Genomic DNA, 19,827 nt, shown 5'->3' on the forward strand with positions numbered 1-19,827 from the left:
ATTTCTTGCTGCTGAGCAATTAGAGACTTACAAAACAGGTGAAATTATTTTTGATTGTTTTGAAAAATTTTTAGACAAATATAAAATACCTATTTCCAATGTAATTGCAGCGGCTTGTGATGGAGCACATGCAATGATTGGCAAATATTGAGGATTTCTAGCTCATCTGAAGAAGGAAAAAAAAAAGTCCAGAGCGTTCGAACAGTGCATTGTGTTTTGCACAGACAACATTTAGTTGCAAAAAAAAAAATTAATGAAAAACTTCATGATGTTCTAGATTTGTGCATAAAAACTATAAATATTATAAAATCGATATCTTTAAATGATCGTCTTTTTTGCACAATTGTGTGATAGCAATGACGAAATATATAATAATTTGTTGTTTCACTCAGATGTGCGCTGGCTGTCCAAAGGCATTTATTTACAGAGATTAGTCGAAATTTTCGATACAATTGTAGAATTTCTCCTTCAAATTGATGAACTTATGGGAATGCAATTATTAGATTTAAAAACGCATATATTTTACTTAGCAGATATGTTTTCCCAATTTAACAATATCCAAAATAAGTTACAAGAAAAGATATTAATCTTATTTAAGCACAGACAATTATTCTTGGGTTTCATTCTAAAATTGATCCTTTTTTATCCACACTAAAACCAATAAGATTTTTGTTATTTTGAAAATTTAAGACAACTGTCTATTCTTGAAAGAGATAAAATTTGTGCTGACGATATACTATTATATACCGATTATTTGAAAAAATTGAAAGAAGATATGAATGTTCACTTTAAAGATCTCGAAAACTTGGATGTACCATCGTGGATTGTTGAATGAACCATTTGAATGTGATATAACTGGAATAGATATTTCTTTACAAGAAGAATTAATTGAAATTAGAGAAGATCTAAAATTAAAAGTTTTGTTCAAAACAAATAGATATGCAAAATTTTGGAATTCAAAAAATATATGGCAAAAATGCCCAGGATTAAAACATATATTTGAACCCTTATTGTTAGCCTTTCCAAGTTCTTATTTAGTGGAGGCAGGTTTTAGCCTGAATAATTTATTAAGAAAAAGTAGAAGTAGATTAAATATATCAGAACGCGGAGATTCACGAATAATATTAAGTAATTTTGAACCAAAGATTTCAAACATTACATCTAAACATCATGCCCAGCCATCTCATTAATAATATAAATATGATATTATTTTCTTTTATTTTTATGTACTTTTTGTTCTATTGTTCATAAATATTTTTTTTACATTTCCTGTTTACTATTACTGACTTCATACTTGTATGTAATATTATTTTGTACAATAAATTATTTGAACATTTTGCTTATTTCAATCAGTCAAACAAAATTTTATTAGAGCTAATATAATATAGCTAATACTGATTAAAAAATCCAAACACTTATCATAATTATGCCCACTCTAAGACTCCTGTTTGTTTCCGTTGAAGATAATTAGACATTAAAAAAAGTCAAAAATTTTGTGTTGAAGACTAAAAAAAAGTTTAAAATTCTACTCGTACATAGATTGTCCTTCTATCTGAACAAAATCCAAATTTAACACTGTTTATATACACACATCATTTTAGAGTTATAGTAATATTTAAATTTTAAAGGCGGGGGTCGATGTAAATTTTTTTTTCCTTGTAAGTGGTTGATGCTTGTAAAAGGTTGGGAACCCCTGGTGTAGACATATATTGGGCAGGCTTTCCAGGTGATTGCCTGCCTGGTAACAAAAGCCAGAAACAACTAAACAATATAACAACACGCACACACTGCACAAATATTTCTGGCCTTTTACAGAATTCTGTATCCATTACAGTGTACCAAGGCATAGATGAATGGACGTTTAGGTGCCATCCTATACAAGGTAATATACATGTCTATTCCTTTATGTGCTATCAGCATATTTTCCCTTTATCTAAACTAAGTACTGTTCTTCATACTCACTGAGTTACCTCAAAAAACAGTACTTTAAATTAAAAAAAAAAAAAAACCACATCACCAAAGAACATCTGCTATGTTTTTCCATGAAGTGTAACTTCTTCACCGTACTGTACTACAACTCACATAAAATTACTTCATTATTCTCTAGTTATCAGAGAATAACTACACAGGACTGCTGAACTACTATTTGTTTAAAAGTTGTTCAATTTTGACTCATTGAAATATATAGTTAGTTCGGCCGTGAGGTAATAAGACCTTAGTGCTTACTTAGGAAATTTAAAGTTGCCGAGTTTCCTAAGCTTAGTTGTTTAGTTTACTGAATTTATTTTTAAGGATGTATGGGATTTAATTAGAATTTTAATTAGTACTTTAACACCACTTATTCTGAACTGTTTAATTTTTAGGATTCAACTGTTTTAAGACATACTTTGAGACAGTAAATTCATCAGAGAATAAATTACGAAGGTCAGGAATGAATCTGGTAAGTTAATTATACCAAATTTCTTTAATCATCCATTGTTATTGCTTTTCTCACAAATTTAATATTAAAAAAAAAAAAAATTTTTTTTTTTGTATGTTTAGATAGTTGAAAAGCTTGAACTGATAGGAGTAGACTTTCTCTGGCAAGTGGCTTTGTCATCTTCAAATGAGCAGATAGCAGAAATGGCAATTGAAAATTTATTAGATGTTTCTTATCATGCACTGGCCCCAAAACTGAAAAAGGTGATTAATATGTGAAGAACATATTTTATTATTTTCTGTTTCCTTAGTGTGCTCTCATTATATTTCTAAAAAACTTATACCTAGGAGCAGATTTTTATTATGTTAGTGACTTTCTTATAAATGTCAGTTAAGCTCATGTTATGCATTTAAGTGATAAACCATATAGAGTAATCCCTCCTCAATTGTAGGTTTGCAAATGTGCTAATTTAGTAAGGTAAACATGAGTTAACCTGCAAAATCTTGAATTTTTTACCATTATGCAGTTCAGTCTAATTATTATTCCTTCTCCCATAGATTGAGGCTTGTCTCATGGTTCATTTTTTAACATGAAATGTTAAAAAACTGTTTATAGTGATAAAATGTTAAGTCATGCCAGTGAGTTCAATGGTATAAGCAGTCCAAAGATGTATTAGGATCTTCGGGATGATCCAAGGAGTGGGCATCAACTTCTTGAAATAAGGAGTTGAAAAACTTTGGGAAATTGTGTAATTTGAGATGATTGTTTGAGCCTTAGAATGATGGCTGATGAGTTGTATGTGAATAAGAAGATAATTCGTCAAATTCTATGTTAAGATTTAGGGAAAAGGAAGGTCTGCAAAATTTGTTCGCATAGGCTCATTGATGAGCAGAAGCAACAAAGAATGCCATCATGAGAAGACTTCACCCAGACTTGACAAGGCAATTCTAATTTTGTTCACTATATTTCACTGGAGATAAGTGTTGGGTATTTTGACTATATGTCACTGGAGATGGTGTTGGGTATTTTGACCATATTTCACTGGAGATAAGTATTGGGTTTTAGTACGGCCAAGTGACAAAGCATCAGAGCATGCAGTGGACATCAAAATCATCACCAAGGTCCAAAACACTAAAGGTCCAGAATCAAGATGATGCTGATCATATTTTTTGAAAAAAAAAAGGGTGTGATTCCAAGGAATTAGTACCTGAAGGGAAGACAAGCCCTGCATTCTACATACAGGGACTTTAAAGACTTTCGATGTGCATTTTTCAGGTGTAGCTGAAATTTGAAGAGAAAGGCAGCTTGATGTTGTTGCATGACAATGTCTCCCACCCATTCCACACTTTATCAAGATGTTACTGATGAAACATTGTACGGATCAACTATCCACCCTACTCCTGCAGTATAGCAAGAGAAGACTTCTTCCTCTTTCCCAAGGTGAAAATTGCCCTCAAGGGAAAGAGATTAGTATATTAGTAGTGGAAAATAATGCAATAAAGCATCAGCCAAAAAAAAAAAAAAAAAACAATGCTACACACTTCATTCATTCACAACCTCCACAACAGCAGATGGAAGTTTGTTCCGACAATCAACCACCCGCTGGCTGATGGCATTCTTCCACACATCAATCCTACAACCATCCTTCTTCAAACTTGAATTTATGCTCCCTTGTGTGCATAGGCTCAGCAAAATGATTCAGCCTCTTCCTTCTACTATTAATATGAGTAAGGAAGTCTCTGATTAAGGAAGGCTTTTCTTGGAATTATCTGCGAGAGACTTCTAGTAATCTGCCTTGATTGTTGTTGTTGTTATTTTGGATTTTAGGAGCATTAGCAACTAAGGCCATATTGCTCCGGGGATATGCGGTGGTCATTCCCTGACCTTTCCGCATCCTCCATATTTGGTGGATCACGGGCTCGAACCCCGGTCTAATCAAGAAGCGTGTGCTACGCAGTGCTTCTCCTGCTTACCTGGCTACGGAGGTGCCTAATCTGCCTTGACTTGCCTAACCTCCTTTGTGATGTGATTGTTGATTAGTTTGTATCTACCATAGGCTTCTGTAACACATGATAATTTATATGCATTTTCTTCTCTGCCACATGTCTCAATAGTTCTGATATCCATTTAGGTTTGAGTCTTGAACTGTATTTCTTAACTAAGAAATGCAGTTTTCATACTAACTAGTATGAAAAACATTATGTAGCTGCTCTAATTATTTCCATGAATCCTTCCCATTTAGAATTTGATGTTGGTAAAAACACTACTCGATCCCACTGTGTAAAATTTAAGTCTGAAACTACTGTAGTTGTCTTGACAAAAACAAGAAACCTTCCCCTTACTTAAAGGTTTACTTAACGATGGTAGTTACATCTTTTAGTTACATATTTAGTTACATCTTTTAGTAGGCACCTCTGTAGCCAGGTGAGCAGGAGCAGCAGTGCGTAGCACACGCTTCGTGATTAAACCGGGGTTCGAACCCATGACCACCAAATATGGAGGATGCGGAAAGGTCAGGGAATGACCACCGCATATCCCCGGAGCAATATGGCCTTAGTTGCTAATGCTCCTTAATAACAAACAAACAAGAACAACATCTTTTAGTAAATCCTACATCAATACACCATGATTACTGCTACCTAGTGGTTATTTAATGTGCAGATTCTTAATGCATGAAGAATCACTGCTAATAATCAGATCAAAAGTATTACTTCCTCTTGTTTCCTTGCTAACATGCTGCTTACAAAACAGTTATCGAATGAATCTTGCTAGTGTTTTAGTGACCTACCCACAAATTCCAGTCAACATCTAGAAAGTTGAAATCAACCATTATAAGACATTCTCATTTACTGACCCATTCTATTTCTTTCTACAACTGTTTGGTATACTCATCACAGTCACTAGTCCTATAGCACCATCCTACTCTCATTTTTTTCCCCCAGTGCTTATATCACACCAAAATGACTCGGCATTGCACTGGCCACCCATGTCGACTGGATGCACTGAGTTAGATTTAATATGCTTCTTAATTACGAACTATGGTTGCCCCTACTGCAGTCCAAGACCACTGCAGTGGAAGTAATCCATAGGGAACCACCCCTGCCTAGCTGACACAACACATCCTCTCTTTTGAGGCATGGCATGGCATGGCATGGGACTGCTGACACTGACTACAGCTAGTCTGGCTAGTGTGGGATTTCATGCAGAGCTGCACTGTGTATCCACAGAGCAGACTCTTCCCCCCCATATAGGGCACTCTGACCATATAACTTTCTTCTCCCATACCCCCATCTCCCATCCCAACATTTTGCCTGGTGGATCCTACCACCACAAACCTTTTACTTTTCCTTAACAACGCCCCTCTTCATGTGAGGACAGGCTCCTTCCACAGACATGCCCTCTAACTTCCTATTTCCGGGCAGACAGCTTTCCTATTGTCCACCTTTATCTTCTTCATCTGTTCCCTCCCTCTTCACTTCATCCCGTTTCGTGCTTTCCTCTTTTAGCGGTTTTTTTCCCTCAGGGTCCTCTCTGGCAATTTTAGGTGCAGTCCAAGTTTCACCCCTGCCAGAGAACTTTCTTCTTTTACTATACCTGGCTGCCTTCCCTAGGTAAAGATGGGCAATGTGGGGCCCCATTAGGAGTCACAACTAAATGCTGGAGGAACAACAGGCCAACAAAACCAACACTACACTACACAAACTAACACTAAAACTTACACCATCTCTGGCATTTACAGAATTTGTAGCATCACAATGTATAATATGCGGTTTGTAGGGGGGGAACCCCCATGGCCGCTTTACAATATACACAATCGCCTTCCTGTATACATTATACTTCCCATATTTAAATTCAGCATCACTTATGTCTAAATGACACCATGTCTACACTGTCTCTACAATATCTGCATTTGATGACTTAATCACTACTTCAAATTAATCAAGTTTATTACATTCCTCCTGGCATTAGTGTAAATGCAAGTATACATGCAATGTTACCCTTAAACAATCCATATATTCACTTGTTTCTTGACCGACAGGAGGGCTTGAAATCCGCAACACTTTGCTCTCCAGGCAACTGCATATTCCAACAGAAGCAGTGCAAAAATCATTTCAAATTTCAGGATATTGAGGAGTAAAGAAAAATATAACTGCCACTTTGAACATCATCACTTTGGGTGCCTTCACTTACTCTTTTCAGAAACTTTTAAAAAGGGGTAATGATGCATTATCAGTCAGGTAGTGATTATTTTGAATGAAAATAAAACCTATTTTGAGCTCATTCACTTCTTTATTTTTATAGCACCAGTCTAGAAACTGTATTACCACACCTTGTATTTCCTTTATTTTACAAAATATCCAAATTTATTCATTAAAATCCATCATTAAGTCAAAATATTGATAAATTTTTGTAAATTATTTTGATTAAAGGGAAATGCTTTTTATGAATTGGATTTTTTCAGAGTTTCAATGGATAAATATGAATAAATAAATAAATAGACTTGCTGGAATAGATTTCTATCTGTTGTTGTGTAAAGTTGATACCTTAAGTAAATTTATGGAAGAAGTAGACAAACTGCAAAAGAAAGGCACCTAGGGTGGATGGGATCTATCTAGTTATGTTAAAGGAGGCAGCAAAGGAACTAAGCAAACCCTTAGCAATAATTATGAGAGCATCCTTGGAATCAGGGGAAGTCCCCACGGACTGGAGATGTGCAAAGGTATCCCCAATTCACAAAGGGGGATCGAAGGGTGACAAGTAATTACCACCTAGGGAATTAATACACAAAAAATCAATATATATTTGCATATTTTTAAATATAACAGCTAGTTAATTAATCATAATGGGGCAGTACACTTTGCAGAGTCATAGTCTCATTGCTGTTTATAATTTCTTTTAAAATTAAGTGAAAAAATCCTTAAAATTTAAGAAATTTTTATGATTGTCTCATTTTTTTTTTTTTTTCCCTAGGATCCAATGTCTTTGCATAAAAGATTTATCAGTGAATGTTACAAGCGTTTAGAGGTGAGTTATCCTAATAAATTTTCTTGAAGTAATAGAAAAATGGAAAATAATTTTATTTTTAATGGTCTTGTTGATACTGACATAGTAAGTTTGGTACTACTATGTTTTTAATGTCAATGCATGCATAATATTAGTATATCATGTATGCATTATGTATACGTAATGCATACATAATATTATTTGACATATTTGTAATGAGTTTTGTTCATAAGAATGAAAGGCAATTAAATTTTTTTTGTTGGTGAATAGTCATTCACCATAAAATTAAATAAGAATAAAGGCCATTAAAAGTACATACGATTATGGTGTATTCATAATGCACCATAATGGTATTATGGTGCATTATGAATTTTTAAGTAATGTTAATCAGAATTCTTATTTAGGTTTAAACTATGCAGCTTTTATTTTTGTCCCACTGTATCATTCTAAATTGAACAGAATTTGAATTCTAATTCTAGTGTTTATTATAGAATGCAGAGGCTTTTACTTTTGTCTCGCAGTAATTCACCAAAATTTCTATAAATTGGATGCTAATTATGTGGGGGTTAATCTTGGGGCATCATAATTGGGCAGGGATATGTACATTCTGAGTTCAAACTTGTATGCTGCAACAAAAAATACATGCCTTATTATCAATTGTGTTGAATTTTTATATTTCTTACAACAAAACATTTACAATGAAGTTATAAACTCTTCTGACTCAGGTTATATAGAATATACAAGGAAATTTATTAATTATTGTTCTAGCTTTATAATCAAACTGTGCCAATATTTGTCTTTCTCTATAAAAGTGCCAACCAATTTCCTGGCATATAGTACAGTAAAACTGGATAATTTGTTGGATAAAAGGGATACTTGCAGAATAGTTGTACAGAAACTTGCATTCAGCCAAAGAATGATTGTTGAAATAAATTTCCACCCTGTGTTATGGAAGTATGTAATTTTAAAGATTTGGACAAATTATTTTATTTATTTTTTTATTTTTTATGTGAACCCCAAACACGAGAGGTATTAGAATCTATAGTACTTAGTACCGTGCTTGGGTTGGAGGTTGAGAAGACGAAAGAAGATATTTGTTGACATTGGACTTGAACTTCTGTAGATTGTAATTTTCAGGAAATACGTACAAAGGAAGGTTGTTCCAGAAAACCACAGTTGAATGAATAAATGAGGAAGATGAAAAGTTAGTTCTGTGGGTTTGAAATTGGACAGTAAATGGATGTTGGCTGGTGGCGGCATGTGTTCGGACTGTTTTGAAAGAGAGAGCGGGAATTACAGAAGCCAATTCAGAAGAACAGTGCCCATGGAAGTATCTGTAGAAGAGGCATGCAGCAGAAACAGTATGTCTATGAGAAAGCGAGTGGAGAGACTGATAGAGATGAATCATTAATTAACCTAACTGCCCTCTTCTGAATGGAATCAAGAAACCTGAGAGAGGTTTTGGGGGCACCACCCCAGATGTGGGAACAATATTCCATGGCAGGACGGATTTGCGATTTATACAGAGTGAGCAGCTATTTGGAAGAAAAGTAACGCCGAGAGCGAAAGAGAAAACCAAGTTTTTTAGATGCAGAGGAAGCAATATTTGTAATGTGCTTGTGCCAAGAGAGATTAGAAGTCAGGGTAATCCCCAAAAGAGATATCTCAATTTGCCTAGAAATCGGAGTGTCACTAAAGATAAGCATAGGAGCATAGGGTTCCTCATATGTAAACAATAAAAATATTTTATATCAACATAGTTCCGGAAATGCTTGGTTCCCGAGTTATTAACTGGAATGCCTTATCTCCCGCAGGTGATTTCCTTCATCACAAGGTACTGACCGAATTTGGTAGTTTTCCACTCCGACCATGTACTCAAATCGGGAGCAAGCGGATATGCACTTTATGTACGGTTTGGCAGACGGCAATGCTCTGGAGGCTCGTCGTTTGTACCCCGAAAGGTTCCCAGAACGAAGATGTCCAGACAGGAAAACGTTTGAAGGTATCCATCGCCACCTTTGTGAACATGGGACCTTTACACCTCGTGCTGGCGACAGAGGACGACCAAGATCTATGACTCCTGAAGTAGAGAGTGGACCAACTGCCTGGGCTTCACACTCACCTGATTTAAACCACTAGATTTCTTCTTGTGGGGCCATTTAAAGTCATTGGTGTATTTGACTCCGGTAGCTGATGTGAAAACTGTCCGCAATCGAATTGTGGCAGGTTGTGAGACGATACGAAACATGCCAAGAATTTGGCATTGTTTTTGCGAGTCCATGAGACATCGATGTGAGGCCTGTATTCAGGCAGAAGGTGGACATTTTGAACAATTACTGTAAGGTGATGTGAACAGTTAATTGTCATAGACAGACATTCAAAACTCGGGAACCAAGCATTTCCGGAACTATGTTGATATAAAATATTTTTATTGTCTACATATGAGGAACTCATTCCTGAAGTTATGCCGTGTATTTTTGAGACACCCTGTATACAGACTTCATTAGCTCTATCCAAGCTATACAACAGGATACAAATAATGATAACCCCTTAAACAGATATAGAATACTCTGTCTAAGTTAAACAAGAAGAAACAACAAGTTCTGTTTGTTGGACCCCCTGATCACTCTGGAATTGCTAGAAGCGAACATGCCGAACTTGCTGCCAAAGCTGCTACAGATCCTATAGACCAGGGTTTCCCAAAAGTGTGGTCTGCAGACCGGTACCAGCCACGAAAAACTTATTTGATATATACCTACATAAAACTATAAGAAAATTTCCTGAAAAAATGAAAATGTAATAAAATACCAAATGCCCAGTTATACTAAAAGTAAATTTAATGATTTTATAATTTATTAAATTTATATCTGTGATGCCTCCAGACAATTCTGCTCTTAACAAAAAAAAAAAAAAAAACAGTGGCTGATGCACTCATCAATTTTATTATGCCATGTAATTAGCATGCATGCGTACATCTGGGGTCTGAGGTGATGGACTGATTGTGCCATCTCTAGCTTATGAACCACTCCACAGTCATCAGCAGTCAGTGAGAACCCAACAAGCGGAGTGTACGTGCCTATTGTTGTGTCTTATTCCTTTTCATCGCTGTCGCCTGTGAAGTGTTAAATTTAATACATAGTATTACACATTTTTTTAAAATAAATATTTATATAAACATCCTGTCATTTTTAATATGGATAAGTGGCCGAAGAAATGTCCACCTAACAATTCATGTGATGTGCAGCTTAGTACAAGTAGAGATAATGGAAATAATATTAATAATTGCTCTGGCAATGAGCAGCCTGACAGCATGGAAAAGAAATCAAAAACCTCTTGGACAAAGCAGCATTATGAAGATGATTAAAAATTTTGTTTTATCTGCATTAACCACATGCCATTGTGCATTTTTTTTTTTTTTTTTTTGAAATGTTGTCAAATGAATGCATGAAACCATTGAAACTGAAACAGCACTTAGATGTGTGCATCCAGAGTACTGAAATAAGCCAAAGGAATTTTTCATTAATAAAAAAAATGAATATATTTCATATAGAGAAAGTTTTGTAAACACGGTTTCTTTGAGATGTTGCAATGAAGACTTGGTTATGGCTTCATATGAAGTTGCAAAACTAATAGCGAAGACAGGATACCGTCATACTATTGGTGAAAAGTTAATACTTCCCGCACTAAAAGTAATTATATCTCACCTTTATAAAAAGAAAGAAAATCAACTGCATTTATTCTCCTTATCAATTAATACGGTGACACATAGAATTGTGGAAATGCCAAATAATATTGAAGAAACTCTCATAAAGGACATTCAAAGCTGTCAATTTTTTTTCTTTACAAGTGGACGAAAGTACAGACAGCAGATAATGCCAATTTAATGTGCTTTGTAAAGTATGATTTTAAGGACACCATCAGTAAAGATTTTTTGTTTTGTAAACCCCTACCAACAAAACAATGGCTGAAGAACTTTTTAAATTAATCAATAATTATATAACTCAAAGTGGAATCGATTGGGACAAATGTGTTGGATTGAGTTGCGATGGCGCCCGGTTCCAGTACGGTCTGAGTACGGTCTCCAGTTTGTGAATGGGTGCATTGTGGTATTCACAGAGAAGCGTTAGCCATAAAAAAAATGCCTTTGGTTTTCGCCTGTCCGCTTGTGGCGGCCGTGTGTCAGAATGTAATTAGTTCGTGATTACTGCTTGTGGCGGGAGGTTTCTGCTTGTACGTTTCACTTGATTTTTTAAATTTATTTATGTAATGAGTAATGAAAACTTTTCTGTGCCCTTCTTTTAGCTCAAGCACTAATTTATTAAAAAAATCTGTTTAATTTGCACACTTTTTGGCGTACATGAGATAACTCGTGATAGCCCAAATGGGTTAATTACTCTCATGTATTTTCTACGAAAAAATTAATAAAAAACACAAAAAAACTATATAATGAGTATTCGCATGATGCATACTTTTAATCTGTAAAATAAAAAAAGTCAATCCATTACGGCACATTTTCCGGAAACAAATCTTCCAGGAAGGGGTTAAATTTGAATATTGCGTCCTTTTATGATGGGCATTACTCCAAAAACAATAAGTACTCATTCTTCATTTCGATTAGTTGTTTCAATACATTCCCTCTTAATAACCATCGCTTATGGGAGGCAGTTTGAGAGGGCGCCGAAATATTTTTCGATATTGTTTTCGTGAATTATTTTCGTGGGTTCAGTATTCTGCATTTAGGATGGAAAATTATATTTTGCTTATTGGCGGCACAGGAACGTGCGCTACTGTTCTGACGTTGCTGTAAAATATAAGTAAAACGAAAGCCAGTCGTTTACTGCCAAGCGTAAGAAAATCCTGAGAAAACTCAGGATTTACTTGCTTGATGCAAAATTAGCTAGTAAATGCCAGAGAAAATAAGTTTCAGTCCTAAATTTGGAGGTATTATTGTTTGCTTCGGGTATTATTGTATCCTGAGATATTTCGTGTTGTTCCAAATAACTTTTAAAACTAAAAATGAGCTATCTCGGGATAATCCATGAAGCGGTTAATGACAGGTTTAATGATTTTAATTGGTTAATTAAGGTATCCTACTTATGTGATATTTTTGATTTTTTAAATTCCTTAAATTTAAATTTGCAAGGTATTGATATAAATATTTTTAAAATTCAAGAAAAAGTAGAAGCAGATATGAAGAAAATTCATCTGTGAGTTCTTCGAGTTGAAAAGGGAAATTATAATTTTCTTCCTAGTTTAACTAAATTACAAAAAGAGTATGTTCGAAGCAATATTCCAGCTGAGATTTCTACGGCAATTAAAGAACACCTCTTGGAATTGAAATCAAACCTTCAAGAATATTTTCCTCCAATTGACAACAGTAAAATGTGGATTCGAAACCCATTTTAATGTGGAAGAATTCTGCCTCAAAAACAAACCACATTTTAATGTGGAAGAATTCTGCCTCAATTTACAAGAAATTGATTCTGTTATTGAACTGTCATGAGACACAGCGTTAAAAGGCTGTTTCAATCAGGTCTCATTGATAAATTTTTGGCTAATTTGCCATGAAGAATATAAGCATTTATCAGAAAAAACACCGAAATTTCTTATGCCATTTGTAACAACTTACAAATGTGAAACCGTATTCCCAACATTATTTTTTTTTAAAAAACAAATGCCAAAACAGGTTGGATGCCGAGCCAGATTTGGGAATCAACTTGCCATCTTTTCCCCCTGATATAAAATTACTATGTGATGGAAAACAACATCACCCTATCCATGAAATAAATATTTATTTTTTTAAAAACAGACTCAAAAATATGTCAATTTTATGTAAACTTTTGATAATAAACAAAAATGAATTACCTATCTTTTATTTATATTTACTGATGTTAATGAATACCTCATCATCAGCCATTTTCAATCCACTGCAGGATGAAGGCCTGTCCAACAACTTTCCAGTTCCTTCTGTTTTGAGCACTGGACATCCATTTACTACCCACAAACTCATGAATTTCATCTATCCATCTCCGCCTTTGTCTTCCAGGTTTTCTTCTAGCTCCTCTTGGATACCATTCTGTTATTTTCTTAGTCCATCTGTCATCATGTCTTCGAGCTATGTGTCCTGCGCAAGACCATTTTAGTTCTTTAGTTTTGATAAGAATGTCCTTTACCTGAGTTTGTTGCCTAATCCATGTGTTTCTCTTCTTATCTAACAGTCTGATTCCCAATATGATTCGTTCCATTCTTCGCTGTGTAGTTCTCAGCTTCTCTTCCATTCTTTTGGTGAGTGCCCAAGTTTCACTTCCATAAGTCATGGTGGGGAGTATACATTGGTTCATTATTTTACGTTTCAGACAAACTGGGATATTGCTCTTCAGTATGTGACTATATTTCCTGAATGCTATCCATCCAAAATTTATTCTTCTCTTGACTTCCAGCCATTTATCATTATTACAGCTAATAACTTGTCCCAGATAAGTATATGACTCCACCTTTTCAATTACTGCTCCTTCAATCATTATTTCCCTTTCTGTAGCATACTTGTTCATCATTACTTTTGTTTTAGCCATATTCATCTTTAGTCCAAAATCCTTACTAGCTGTGCATAACTGATTAAGATTTTCCTCTAATTCTTTGGGATCATGGCTTATGACCACAATGTCATCTGCAAATCGTAAATGGCTTAGGTACTCTCCGTTCACATTGACTCCTTTCTGCGACCAGTCTAATCTTCTGAAAGCTTCCTCAAGGGCAGCAGTAAACAGATTCGGAGATATTGTGTCTCCTTGTCTAACTCCTTTCTCAATTTTAAATTTCCTACTGTCTTTGTCTAGTCTAATAAAGGAGGTAGCACTCTCGTATATTTTCTTCAAAATCATAATATATGGGGTATCAATGCCTTGTCTTTCCAGTGCCCGAAACATTGCTTTATGCTGTATAGAGTCAAATGCCTTTTCATAATCCACAAATGCCAGGCATAATGGTGTTTTATATTCATTTGCTTTCTCCATTAGCTGTGATATTACATGAAGGTGATCCATAGTTGAGAATCCTGTCCTAAAGCCAGCTTGCTCTTTCAGTTGATTCTCATCAAGTATTCTTTCTAATCTGTTAGTAATGACCCTTGTGAACAACTTGTAGATGTGGGATAACAAGCTAATTGGTCTATAATTTCCAATTTCTGATTTATCTCCTTTCTTATGCAGCAAAACTATGATTGCATTATTCCACTGCTTAGGCATCACACCTTTTCTAATGCACTTTGTGAAGAGCCTTGCCAGTTTTTGTGTTATCTCTCTTCCTCCCAATTTTAACAACTCTACAGTAACTTCATCTTCCCCCGGGGCTTTCTGATTCTTCATTTTCTTCAATGCATGTTCTACCTCATCAGGAAGAATATTGGGTATGTCGTATGTGTTGCTACTTTGCAATCCATCTTCCCCACTGCTGGCATCATTCCCCTGCTCCTTGGATAATTCTCTATAGTAGTCTTCTGCTATTTGAATTATGCCTTCTCTGCTGTTTATAAGTACACCATCGCTATTCTTCAGTTTCAGTATCATTTGTCTTTCTGTATTACTGCTCATGGCTGCTGATTTAAATCCTTTGTTTTCCCTTAATGCTTGTTCTACTTTTCTTGTGTTAAATCTTCTTATGTCCTCTCTGAGTCTCTTTCTAATAGCTTTGCATAACTCAGTATACTCAATTTTCTCCCTGTCAGTGTTTTTCTTGCTTTTCATTTGTCGTCTTCGGTTCATCATGACAAGTGTTTCTTGACTTAATGAATACCTAATTGGTACTAATTATTAATGGTATTTTAAATGTCTTAATGGTAGTGTCATTATTTCCCGAAACTAGAAGTATAATTATTGAAAATACATTAATTTATAGCTATAGGCATAAATTAAAAAAAAAAAAAAAAATACAACCACCAGTCCGTGCTTGAAAAAGTTTGAGAAACCCTTCTATAGACCAATTATTTACTACATGCAATCCTTTAATCCTGACTACAAATTGATTATAAAGAAACAGTATCTTGAACAATGGCAACACATTTGGTAGATTCAAACCAATGAGAAGCTACTCAGAATAAAAAAAATCTCAAAGTGGAAATCCAGTATACACGAGAACCATGAAGAAGTCATATTAGCCCAATTACGGATAGGCCACGCACACACTCGACACATCTTTATCTGCTTACGGCCACTGACCTACCACAGTGCACAAACTGCAATATCCATATTACTGTCTAGCATATACTCATTGATTACCCCATTTACAGTTTGTCACTCATTAACAGTGAGCGACAAACTCTCTTTTCTTCATTTTAAATGATGAACTGAGTATTGCTCATCTCCTAGCAGATACACCACACGTGGACAAAATATCTACTTTCCTTAAATGAATAGAACTATATAACACACTCTAAACTTCAGTTGCAGTTTGTATTGATAAAAACAGTGCATTGAACTTAACATAGTTAGGCACATTATTGCCACGTTATCCTTGCACTGTAAAGTCCATAAATAAACAATTCAACTCCTGCACTGAAATAGAAAAAACTACCTGCTTCTTTACTAACAGTTATTCATAAAAAAAGGCAAAGTCACTGCCATTACAACTGTTTTGGATCTTACTGACCCTTCATCTGTAATGTGTAGCCTTATTATGCATAGCAACTTCAAGTTAAAGTTGTGGTAGTGGGTGACATTTATGTGCTAACCCCTTCGTGGATTATCCCGAGATATCTCGTTTTTAGTTTTAAAAGTTATTTGGAACTACACGAAATATCTAGGGATACAATAATACCCTAAGCAAACAATAATACCTCCAAATTTAGGATTGAAATGTATTTTCTCGTGCATTTATCTGGCTAATTTTGCATTAGCCAGATAAATCCTGAGATTTCTTGGGATTTTCTTACATCTGGCAGCAGACAACTGGTTTTCATTTTACTTATATTTATTTATTGTACAGCAATGTCAGGACAGTAGCACACGTTCCTATGTGTCGCTAGTAAGCAAAGTGAAATTTGCCATCCTAAATGATAAGCGTTAACCAATTAGAAAACTATATCAAAATATATTTCCTCGACCTCTTGAACTGCCGCCCATAAGCGACGCTTACCTTGCCTATCCACTTGCAGTGGCCATGTGTCAGAATGTAGTTAGTTCACGATTATAGCTTGTGGTGGGAGGTTACTGCTTGTGCATTCCACTTGGTTTTTTAAAATTTATTTATATAATGAGTAGTGAAGAGTGTTTTTCTGTTCCTTTCTTTTAGCTCAAGCGCTAGTTTATTAAAAAAATCTGTATAAATTGCAAACTTTTTAGCATACATGAGATAATTCAGGATAGCCCAAATGGGTTAATTACTCCCATGTATTTTCTACTAAAAAATTTATAAAAAAACACAAAAAAGTCGATCTGTTATGGCACATTTTCAGGAAAAAAAATGTTCCGGGAAGGGGTTAAAGTAGTGTTTTTTTTTTTAGTTGTTGGCGCATCGGCTTCTGTGGCCATAATGCACCTCCCAAGGTTTTTGCATTATACTGTGATCCAAGCCCGAGGCGGGATTCGAACCCGCGACCTTTGGGTTGCCAGGTAGGCACTTTACCCACTTGACTAGCCCAGTCGGCTGTTAAAGTAGTAATAGTGGGTGGCAGTTATATATGAAAGTTATGAGGGTGATAGAGGGCAGCAGATTCATATTAAATTGTGAATGATATATTGATAATAAACAAGATGCCTGCTTTGAAATAGAAACCACACTCTTTTAATAATTAATAGAATCATAACTAGTGGTAAAAAAATGACAGCACCATTTCCAACTAAAACGCGGCACTTCCGTAGCCAGGTGGGCAGGAGCAGCAGTGCGTAGCACACGCTTCTTGATTAGATCTGGGTTCGAGCCCGTGACCACCAAATACGGAGGATGCGGAAAGGTCAGGGAATGATCATCGCTTATCCCCGGAGCAATATGGCCTTAGTTGCTAATGCTTCTAAAAACCAAATAACAACAACAACAACCATCTAAAATGCAAGCATAAATGTTTGCAGCGGAAACAAACTACTTTGCCTCTGTCAAAGAAATTCAAGCTTTTTGAAGACTACGGCAAGCTCGTGGTGGTGATGTACTTCATCCCCAGAGGTTCTCTACTTATTGGGTTTCTAGCTGTGGGGAGATCAGTGCAGTATGTCATTACAAAACTCTGAAGTTGTTTTGCAGAGCAATCCAAGCCAACTGCCATGGTTTGGTAAATAGGCATTGGGTGTCAGGCTGTACAAAGGGTACTAGGAAAGTTTTGCAATATGACGCAACAATGAATCACAGGAAGCTGCTTGTTGCTGCATGTTGAGACATGTTCATACGTGCATAGTAGCCGCCGCGCCAAGTCGATGGGCTCAGTTATTCATTAGTAGTGAGAGTGTAAAGTGCTTGCGATGGCATCGTGGTCACGAAATGAGATAAGGACAGTTTTGCGGTATAATTTCGTGCGTGGTTTAACCATAGACCAGTGCTTAGAAGAAATGACTCTTGCACTAGATGATGATTGTCCACATCGTACAATGATATTCAGGTGGTATAGAGAATTCCAAAGGGGAAATTTCACTCTGGAGGATTCTGAGAGGCCGGGAAGGCCACGAACGTCAGTTACGGAGGAAAACGTTACTGCTGTGAGGAAAATGCTTGACGAAAACAGGCGAGTGACCTACCAACAGATAGAGGATACTTTGGGCCTAAATGCACCAGCAATTCGTTCGATTCTGCAAGATCATTTGCACGTGAAGAAACTGTTCTCTCTGGGTGCCGCATCAACTGACTGAAAAGCAGATGACACGATGTGTGACTTAGTGCCGGGAGATGTTAAAAAAGTTTGATAAGGGACAATCTCGGTATGTGAACAACATCGTGACAGGTGACGAGACTTGGCTGTACTATTACGATCTGCCGACCAAGGCTCAAAACAAAGTTTGGGTCTTTGATGATGATGACACACCCGTAATTGTCAGAAAATCCCGATCTGTAAAGAAGAAAATGATAGCTGTATTTTTCAAATCGAGTGGAATTGTGGAACGTGTCGTTTTGGACACGCAGAAGACAGTCACAGCTAAGTGGTATACTGAACAATGCCTGCCTAAAGTCATTGGATCTATGAAGAACCTGCAGCCAAAGTCAAGAATGGACACCTGGTACCTCCATCACGATAATGCTGCACCTCACCGCGCCAAAGCCTGCACCGAATATTTGACCACGACAGGACTGAAACTTCTCGAGCACCCTCCCTACAGTCCAGACCTTGCTCCCTGCGACTTTGCACTGTTCCCGCATGTGAAAATGAAGCTAAGAGGGAGGCGGTTTTCCAGTGATGAGGACCTTCTACGGGCTTGGGACAACGAGTGTGCTTTACTCCCTAGTGAAACTTGGCAGAACTGGTTTAAAGATTGGTTTCGGAGGATGGAGAGGTGTATTGAATGTAGAGGAAATTACTTTGAAAAAATTAAATAAACAAAGCTGTATTGCAAAACTTTCCTAGTACCCTTTGTATGTCGCTATAATTTCTTTTAACACTCGGCAAACTGAAGCATTCGGGAATCATAACTAATTGGTTCAGATATCATGTTGATCAGTAATTTTGATCAATTACTGTCCCTTTCAGAGCTTCTCAGTAGACCTCAGATTCTTATATAATGATATCTGAACAAACTAGTTATGATTTCTGAATGCTTCAGATTGTTAGTTGCGATAAGAAATTATAGTGCCATGGTTTTTCTTTCAGACAGAGTGGTACCTATTGACACTCATTCTCAGGCAGCAGTACTTATCAGGAACGCACTTCTCACTTTCTTTAGGATGAGATCTACTCACATCGTTTGTATGGTCCAGACCCATTCTTCTATGACTAATTTCTCCAAGAACAAGAAGAAACAACAAGTTCTCTTTTGTTGAACCCCTGGTCACTCTAGAATTGCTAGAAGCCAACATGCCGAGCTTATAATTCAGCCTTAATTTAAATTCATGACCCTTAATTCTAGTATCATTTATAACCATAAAAATGTAATTTGGAAGTACAGTAACTGGTAATTATCTATCGATAATTACCAGTTACAATGATATGTAATAAAATATTGTTACACAATGTTTATTAAGTTTATCAAGTACTAATGATCTGATTACACTAATTTTGATACTATTGTTGTGTTTCAGTCATCAGATCTATAAGCTATCTAATTGATAGGCTTTAGCAAGGCCATTGAAATGTCAACTATGTGAATAGCAATTATTAATTGCTATAAATGAATAGTGAAGAGTGTTACCAAAATCTATAGCCAACATAAATTAGTCTTTCTTCATAATGAATCATTTTTCCAATCCTCACTGTTGTGTTGCCCAGTGAAAGA

The 19,827-nt window shown here is 35.9% G+C and overlaps 1 protein-coding gene across 2 annotated transcripts in view; it reads left to right on the forward strand.

Moving 5' to 3' along the window:
* LOC150081121 (ubiquitin carboxyl-terminal hydrolase 24-like) overlaps positions 1-19,827 on the forward strand; it is a 908,750-nt gene that overhangs the window by 315,778 nt on the left and 573,145 nt on the right. For both annotated transcript variants that reach the window (XM_090381072.1, XM_090381073.1), the window contains exons 19-21: positions 2,364-2,440; positions 2,542-2,682; positions 7,391-7,444. In XM_090381072.1, coding sequence (XP_090237198.1) covers positions 2,364-2,440; positions 2,542-2,682; positions 7,391-7,444 — 272 coding nt within the window. The remainder of the gene's footprint in view (positions 1-2,363; positions 2,441-2,541; positions 2,683-7,390; positions 7,445-19,827) is intronic.

The sequence above is a fragment of the Mastigoproctus giganteus genome, chromosome 9 (genome assembly GCF_048544385.1).
Source record: "Mastigoproctus giganteus isolate SK-2022 chromosome 9, ASM4854438v1, whole genome shotgun sequence".
NCBI classification, from domain to species: domain Eukaryota; kingdom Metazoa; phylum Arthropoda; class Arachnida; order Uropygi; family Thelyphonidae; genus Mastigoproctus; species Mastigoproctus giganteus.